The sequence below is a fragment of the Delphinus delphis genome, chromosome 10 (genome assembly GCF_949987515.2).
Source record: "Delphinus delphis chromosome 10, mDelDel1.2, whole genome shotgun sequence".
In the NCBI taxonomy this organism is placed as follows: domain Eukaryota; kingdom Metazoa; phylum Chordata; class Mammalia; order Artiodactyla; family Delphinidae; genus Delphinus; species Delphinus delphis.
In genome coordinates, this window is record NC_082692.2 from 66,044,850 (window position 1) to 66,053,469 (window position 8,620).

The following is an 8,620-nucleotide window of genomic DNA, read 5'->3' on the forward strand; positions in this document are numbered from 1 at the left end:
CATGTGTTTGTGTTTTTTATGTGTTTTTTTTCCCCTGTAGTTGATTTCTAATCTCATAGCATTGTGGCTGGAAAAGATGCTTGATATGATTTCAGTTTTCTTAAATTTACTGAGGCTTGATTTGTGGCCCAAGATGTGGTCTATCCTGGAGAATGTTCTGTGTGCACTTGAGAAGAAAGTAATCTGCTGTTTTGGGATGGAATGTCCTATGAATATCAATTAAATCTATCTGCTCTATTGTGTCATTTAAAGCTTGTGGTTCCTTATTAATTTTCTGTCTGGATGACCTGTCCATTGGTGTAAGTGAGGTGTTAAAGTCCCCCACTATTATTGTGTTACTGTCGATTTCCTCTTTTATAGCTGTTAGCAGTTGCCTTATGTATTGAGGTGCTCCTATGTTGGGTGCATGTATATTTATAATTATTATATCTTCTTGGATTGATCCCTTGATCATTATGTAGTGTCCTTCTTTGTCTCTTGTAACATTCTTTATTTTAAAGTCTCTTTTATCTGATATGCGTATTGCTACTCCAGCTTTCTTTTGATTTCCATTTGCATGGAATATCTTTTTCCATCCCCTCACTTTCAGTCTGTGTGTGTCCCTAGGTGTGAAGTGAGTCTCTTGTAGACAGCATATATATGGGTCTTGTTTTTGTGTCCATTCAGTGAGCCTATATCTCTTGGTTGGAGCATTTAATCCATTCACGTTTAAGGTAATTATTGATATGTATGTTCCTATGACCATTTTCTTACTTGTTATGGGTTTGTTTTTGTAGGTCCTTTTCTTCTCTTGTGTTTCCCACTTAGAGAAGTTCCTTTAGCATTTATTGTAGAGCTGGTTTGGTGGTGCTGAATTCTCTTAGCTTTTGCTTGTCTGTAAATCTTTTTTTTTTTTTTTTTGTCTATAAATCTTTTGATTTCTCTGTCGAATCTGAATGAGATCGTTGCCAAGTAGAGTAATCTTGGTTGTAGGTTCTTCCCTTTCATCACTTTAAATATATCGTGCCACTCCCTCCTGGCTTGTAGAGTTTCTGCTGAGAAATCAGCTGTTAACCTTATGGGAGTTCCCTTGTATGTTATTTGTTGTTTTCCCTTGCTGCTTTCAATAATTTTTCTTTGTCTTTAATTTTTATCAATTTGATTACTATGTGTTTCGCCGTGTTTCTCCTTGGGTTTATCCTCCCTGGGACTCTCTGCACTTCCTGGACTTGGGTGGCTCTTTCCTTTCCCATGTTAGGGAAGTTTTCGATTATAATCTCTTCAAATATTTTCTTGGGTCCTTTCTCTCTCTCTTCTCCTTCTGGGACCCCTGTAATGCGAATGTTATTGCATTTAATGTTGTCCCAGAGGTCTCTTAGGCTGTCTTCGTTTCTTTTCATTCTTTTTTCTTTATTCTGTTCCGCAGCAGTGAATTCCACCATTCTGTCTTCCAGGTCACTTATCCATTCTTCTGCCTCAGTTATTCTGCTATTGATTCCTTCTAGTATATTTTTCATTTCAGTTATTGTATTGTTCATCTCTGTTTGTTTGTTCTTTAATTCTTCTAGGTGTTTGTTCTTTAATTCTTCTAGGTCTTTGTTAAACATTTCTTGCATCTTCTCGATCTTTGCCTCCATTCTTTTTTCGAGGTCCTGGATCATCTTCACTATCATTATTCTGAATTCTTTTTCTGGAAGGTTGCCTATCTCCACTTCATTTAGTTGTTTTTCTGGGCTTTTATCTTGTTCCTTCATCTGGTACAAAGTCCTCTGCCTTTTCATTTTGTCTATCTTTCTGTGAATATAGTTTTCCTTCCACAGGCTACAGAATTGTAGTTCTTCTTCTGCTGTGCAAAAGCTTTTAAGTTTGATTAGGTCACCTTTGTTCATTTTTCCTTGTATTTCTATTCCTTTGGGAGACTGACCTGAGAAAATATTGGTACAATTTATGTCAGAATGTTTTGCCTATGTTCTATTCTAGGAGTTTTATGGTGTTATGTTTAAGTCTTTAAGCCATTTTGAGTTTATTTTTGTGTATAGTGTAAGGGTGTGTTCTAACTTCATTGATTTACATGCACCTGTCCAGCTTTCCCAACACTAGGGACAGTCTTCAATGCTCAGTATCTGGGGCCCTGGCACCCCAGGTCCGCAAGAGTTGAGTCCTAAGACAGCCAGGTTTCCGGGTAGTTCAGCCAGGAGGGGGCCTTGAGAGCCCAGGATTTGGGTCTTCTGATGGGACGTGGTAAATCTCCAGAGGCTGGAGCTCAACATTACATGCTCGGTTGAACCACTTCCACTCAGCAGCACGTCCTGTCCCATCTAAACCCCCACAGAGACCTCTGACCCCTAAACTGAGGCAGGTGTGCCCTGGAGATACCCCTAGGCAGGTCCCAGATTACCGACAGGGGACAGAAGAAGAGTGAGGCTCATCTGCTCCTCCCCTGGGAACACCAGACCTGCTTCAGGGCTCAGTTTTCCCATCTGATAACAGGCCTGCAAAACATTCCCTGGAAGAGCCTGGCCACCTCCGCAGGTCAGAGTGTTGCACCATGGGTACATGTAGACACAGGTATGTGCAAGTGTGCACACATACAGGCAGACACATGCATAAATGTACATGTACACAGGCAAGTGCACACACATGCACATATACATGCACTTATACATTCATACGCACACACACACACATTAACCCAGTTTAGCATACTAAAGTACACATACAAACACATCTGCACATGAAGAGAAATGCACAAAAGCACATCCATGCACATGCACACACGGTACACAAACAGGCAAACATAGACACACACATGCATTCACAAAGGCATAAAAATGCATACATAAACACACAAGTATACATAGACAAATGTGTCATGTCATTGCCTTGCTTGGTGCCAGTAAAGTATACAAGCACACACCCAGTACACGTAGCAGACCTGCACACCCACCCAAGTCCATTGGAATCATGGAGGCATGTAGAGGCCTTGACCAGGTCAGATGCAGACCTTGGTACAGGGCAAATGCAATGTCCACCTTTCCCTCTTGACTCCCTGCTGAGCATGGAGCCCTGGTTCAGAGTCACGAGCCCTTCTCAACTATGTCCTGCTGTGCGACCCTCTGAGCCTCCACTTCCTCATCAGTAAAATGATGTGGGTACCCATCCGCCAGGGCTGGTGTGAGCTAGGTAAGGAGCAATGCTAAGCCCTGTGCTGGGCAGGGGTCAGGTGCTCCTTGCATGCTTCTCCCTCTACTCTCTGCTGCCAGGCCTACCCCCCAATGCCCCACCCTGGAACTTGAGGCCCTCTCCTCCCCTTTCTGAGCCTGGATCCTATGGAACATGTCTCCCTGCCCTGGAGCAGGGCTGGACTACCTCCAGGGTCTCTCCCAGAGGGTTTGGGGAGCAGCGTACAGGGGGTGCAGAGTCAGCAGTTGAGGGATTGGGGCCATGCCAGCCTGATTAGGGCGGCTGGGGGCTGAGCTGGATTCACCTGTCCTTGTCTCTGATTGGCTCTTGGGTACCAACAACCCCCCAAATCCTACTAAGCAGCCCCAACAGGGCCTTCACAGGTCTGTGGACAGCCAGTTGATTGCCAGTTCTGAGGTCAGAAGGGTGTCTGGGGAGGCCAGAGGCTGGCCTGAGCCTGGCTCTGGGGATCCCCTGCATCCAGAAGAGCCAACTGACCACCCTGTTCCTTCACCTCCTGCCGGCACCATGGGGGCTGGGGCCAGTGCTGAGGAGAAGCACTCAAGGGAGCTGGAAAAGAAGCTGAAAGAAGATGCCGAGAAGGATGCTCGAACCGTGAAACTGCTGCTTCTGGGTAAGGGGGTGGGCTGCGGCGAGGCCACTGCTACTAGTCAGAGGCCCAGGGGCAGGCAGGTGGCCCTTCTGTGAAGTAGGTGTGACTTGGGAAACAGAATGAGCCTGCAACCTGGCAGGAAACAGAGTGGGAGCCCTGGCCAAGCCTTGACAAGTGATGCCTTGGCTCCCTAAGGCTGGGTATCCACAGAACCCCTCTTCAGAGGGCCCAGCCTCAGGCAACCTCCCCTCCCAAGAAGGGTGTACCAATCTCACTTTTGTAGAGATGTGTGTACGAGGCCTAGTTTTGCCCTGGCTGTGCTCCCTCAAACACCAGCCTTTGGCTTGATGGGCCTGCTGGGCAGGGCTCGGAAACCAGGGGCCTCCTTGGGAGCCCCACAACAAGGCTGCTCCCTTGGGAGGGAGAAGGTCACAGTCCTCCTGAGAGTGGGCAGCCTCTAGGACCACCCAGATCCACAGACAATGACCCTCAGTTTCCAGAGCTTTATTGTTGACAGACCTGCAGAACAGTTAAAGGGGGTAGGGGGTACTAAGGCCCAGCCGGGAATAGGTAAAGCCATGTCCTTGGTCCCATGGGTAGTGAAGGGAGATGGGGCTGATCTAGTACCCCAAGGCCACTTCCTCCCCGCAAGGGAAGAAGGAGCTGCTTTGAGAGGGCAGTGCAGACTCTACCCAGGCTCTCCAGGGTCCAGCCAGACAGCTAGATGTGGGCAGAAGGACCAAGCCAGAGTACCCCAGGCAAGAGAGAGAGGCTAAGCCAGAAATCCCATTAACTGTGCCCAACACCCGCATGAGAACAGGCTCAGAGGGGCTGTTAGCTCTGTCCTCTCCCCCAGCAAAAGGTGCTAATTCCCTCTGAGCCTCTTGGAGACACTTCCTCCCACCACAGGTTAAAAGCAGGGGTTGACCTGGCTCAAATAATCCCATGCATGCAGTACCAGAATCTTCCACAAGGTGGAGCTCCAGGTTTCTTTATTTTTGTCCTCAGAATAATAAAACTGAAAATACCAGGGTCTTGAAGGCTCCTCAGCACAGTCGAGGTTGTCGATTCCCCTCGTCAGCCCCCTTCTGTCACTCCTGACGTTTATGTTTTGCCGCCAGGGCATCATGACCTGACTTTGGGGGTTGGGGGCAAAACAGGTGTGATAGAGGCGGCAGTGCGGTCAGCGCGTCTCTGAGGTAGGGTTTCCATTCCAGGTGCCGGTGAGTCCGGGAAGAGTACCATTGTCAAGCAGATGAAGTGAGTGCCCCTGCCCTACCCGAGGCCCCTGGGGGTGGGCACAAGCACGAGGTCTGTCCTTCCCCACCTACCCAAGAGGTGCTGACCCGGCTCCCCACGGCTGCAGGATCATCCACCAGGATGGGTACTCGCTGGAAGAGTGCCTCGAGTTCATTGCCATCATATATGGCAACACGCTACAGTCCATCTTGGCCATCGTGCGCGCCATGACCACGCTCAATATCCAGTATGGAGACTCTGCGCGCCAGGTATGCCAAGAGACTAGCTGAACAGGGCTTCTGGAGACTCGAGGTGCGAGGCTGGGCCCAAGTCCATGGTCACCACCAACCACTCCCCTGCCCCCCACCCCAGGACGATGCCCGGAAGCTGATGCACATGGCGGACACCATCGAGGAGGGCACGATGCCTAAGGAGATGTCAGACATCATCCAGCGGCTGTGGAAGGACTCGGGTATCCAGGCCTGTTTCGATCGCGCCTCGGAATACCAGCTCAACGACTCTGCTGGCTAGTGAGAGCACAGGCGGGGCGCGGGGCGGGCGGGGCCCTGCCACGCCCCTCCACCCAACCCTACCCACACCCCGGATCTCCCGCAGCTACCTCTCGGACCTGGAGCGCCTGGTAACCCCGGGCTACGTGCCCACTGAACAGGACGTGCTGCGCTCGCGTGTCAAGACCACTGGTATCATTGAGACGCAGTTCTCCTTCAAGGACCTCAACTTCCGGTACGACCCCGCGCCCTAGCTCTCGCTCTCCGGGGGCCTGCCCGCAAGTTCACTGCCTGAGGCCTTGTCTGATCCCAGAGGCCCCATCCCTACGAGAGACCCTGCCCCTTCTTGGACAGCCCGCCCGCAGAAATGCCCGGCCCCTCCAGATGCCACTCCCATCTGGGTGCCTCCCAGCCAGCATTAGGAAACCAGGGGATGCCTGTGGGCACGTCCAGGGGACTCGATGCGCCGGCTCAGGTTCCCACGGCCCCGCAGGATGTTCGATGTGGGCGGGCAGCGCTCAGAACGCAAGAAGTGGATCCACTGCTTCGAGGGTGTGACCTGCATCATCTTCATCGCGGCTCTCAGCGCCTACGACATGGTGCTTGTGGAGGACGACGAAGTGGTGAGTGCTCCAGCAGGGCCTGAGCGTTTGAGCGGGGAGGAGGAGAGCGGAAAGCAGAGACAGCGCTGCGGGCGCGGGGAGCATCTGAGAGAGGACATTCGACCCAGAGCGGTCTGAAGGAGGAGATGAGGCAGCCTGCTGCCCTGCTTAGGGGGGCGAACGGGGAGACGGTCTTGGAGCTGTCTGGGCAGGGAGGCCCCGGAGCCCAGAGAGCAGGGGTCTGCCCGCCGGCTGCAGCCGGGTGGGGGCGGCGGCCGCAGTCCCCGGTGCCCGACAGCTTCTGCCCTCCTCAGAACCGCATGCACGAGAGCCTGCACCTATTCAACAGTATCTGCAACCACCGCTACTTCGCCACCACGTCCATCGTGCTCTTCCTCAACAAGAAGGACGTCTTCTCGGAGAAGATAAAAAAGGCGCACCTCAGCATCTGCTTTCCGGACTACAATGGTGAGAACCTCGGCCCGCCGCCAGGCGGCGTCGCAAACCCACGATCTCGGCCTGCGCTCCTCCCGCCGCGGGGAGGATTTGCTACCGGGAGTGAGAGCTCCCCCTTCCTCGCCAGGGCCCAACACATATGAGGACGCGGGCAATTACATCAAGGTGCAATTCCTCGAGCTCAACATGAGACGCGACGTGAAGGAGATCTATTCCCACATGACGTGCGCCACCGACACACAGAACGTCAAGTTTGTCTTCGACGCTGTCACCGACATTATCATCAAGGAGAACCTCAAAGACTGCGGCCTCTTCTGAGGTGGCTCCTCGCGCGCAGGCCGGGATGCTCCCCTGTCGTGCCTCTTGGTCTCAATACCCCAAGCCCCTTCCCCTGCTCCTCATCCCACCTCTCGACTGCAGGCCCCTCCCCAGCTCTCCAGATCCACTCCACTGCCTGCCCTCTGGCCCCCAACTTCCAGACCCTATTGCTTCCAGGCCCCACCCTGACTCCTCAGGCTCCACCCCATGGCCACAGGCCCCTCCCCTGGCTCACAAGCCCCACCCACTCAAGCTCTTTGGACCCCGCCCCAACCCCCCAGGTGTCACTGCTTCCAAGCCCACCTCCACCTGTCTCTCAGTCTAAACCCAATTATTTGGGCGCTTAGGAATGTTGACTCTGTTCCTTTTTCTCTTCACAGGTGCCTGGACTCATGCATTCCTGAGACCCTGTAGCCCTTGCCGCCTTGTAGCCCCAATCCGCATGACCCCTACCAGCCCCCCAGGACTCCTGGGCCCCAGCCTGTGGCCTCACCAGCCACAGATTCAAAACCCTAAGCCCTGCTAACCTTGAGGGACTTACCCTCCCCCATGGCTCCCAGGATTCCCTGGTCTCCCAGAGTCCGGTGCCCCCAGCCACCCCAGCACTGCCCTTCACGGCCTGGCTGCACTGGCCTCCAGGACCCACCACAGCCAGCCCCAGCTAGGAGCAAGCAGTACTTGGGGCAGCTACAGCTCACGGTGACTCAGCAGTACCCCACTGACCAATCTCCTGCTGCTCTCCTGCCCCAGGAGGCCCGTGATTCACCTGGTGGGTCTGGGTTCAGCAAACAGCCCTCCCTCCCAGAGTTTCATGAAGGGCAGGGGGGCAGGAAGGGAACCCTCCTCCAAGCAGGCCTGCTGCTTACCATCAGCCCATTCTAGCCTTACCACCTCCATGTGACAAGTCTGACACCCATCTGCCCAGTGGCCAGTGACTGCCCCACCGGCAGCTTTAGGGGTCCAAAGTCCAAGCCAGCTCTGGCCTGTGAAACTCATACATAGACGAATTAGTGAGTGGGGGCAAGCCTGGGAGCTCCTGGTGCCAGGAAGAGACTCAAGCTGGACCCTTCCCCACATATCCTAACCCCTTCCCCCACAGGCTCTGCCCCCTCCATGCTTGGACACTGTATTCATGTCCTACTTACTTACACACCCACAGTACTCCAGGCCAGTCTGTTGAGGGAGGGTGCTGTTGACACCAGCTGTGGCCAATGGCTGAACTGTCCTAAGGGGTGGCTGGGAGCAGAGTCCGGCTCCCATCGATCAGCCCCAGGCAGGGGATTTGGGACAGGAAGGAGGCCCAGATTGTGCCCAGAGGGGTCTGCCTCAGGTAGGGTCATAAGCAAACCCAGGTGACCCTCTTGTCCCTGCCAGCAGCTTCTCTCATCCTTCCCATTCAGGGCCCATTCCCTGGTGGGAAAAACTGAGATCCATGCCTGAACCATCAGTGACAAAGGCATCCATGTCCCCACACCCCTGCTCCCTACTTCCTCATCAAGCACCAAGTCCTCGCTGATGCCCGTGGGCTGGGGCCTGTGCTGTAGTCGAGGGCAAGGAGCATCCGTCTAACAAGGCCAGGGCATAATTTGCACTCCCTTCAGCTAGATACACAGACTCAGCAATAAATCTTTGCATCAGGCCCCAGCTGTCCTTTCTTGGGGGGAGGGGGAGAGTGTTAATGATCATGAGTCATGCAAATTTATTAAGTGCCCAGTGCTGGG

General features: G+C 53.1%; 1 protein-coding gene across 1 annotated transcript; it reads left to right on the forward strand.

Annotated features, from left to right (window-relative positions):
• Positions 1–3,690: 3,690 nt before the first annotated feature.
• GNAT1 (G protein subunit alpha transducin 1) lies at positions 3,691–8,329 on the forward strand. Its single transcript, XM_060021447.1, has 10 exons — positions 3,691–3,796; positions 4,993–5,035; positions 5,142–5,283; positions 5,387–5,544; positions 5,630–5,758; positions 6,017–6,146; positions 6,440–6,593; positions 6,709–6,900; positions 7,280–7,668; positions 8,300–8,329. The coding sequence occupies exons 1-8, from the start codon at positions 3,691–3,693 to the stop codon at positions 6,897–6,899; spliced, it is 1,053 nt and encodes a 350-aa protein (XP_059877430.1). The 3' UTR covers position 6,900; positions 7,280–7,668; positions 8,300–8,329.
• The last annotated feature ends 291 nt before the right edge of the window (positions 8,330–8,620 follow it).

Bases quoted from the DNA above. Each gene is read 5' to 3' on its own strand.
- GNAT1 (XM_060021447.1), top strand. From the start codon at position 3,691: ATGGGGGCTGGGGCCAGTGCTGAGGAGAAGCACTCAAGGGAGCTGGAA. The intron at 5,284-5,386 runs GTATGCCAAGAG...CCCCCACCCCAG, and splicing joins ATGGAGACTCTGCGCGCCAG to GACGATGCCCGGAAGCTGAT. The intron at 5,759-6,016 runs GTACGACCCCGC...ACGGCCCCGCAG, and splicing joins TTCAAGGACCTCAACTTCCG to GATGTTCGATGTGGGCGGGC.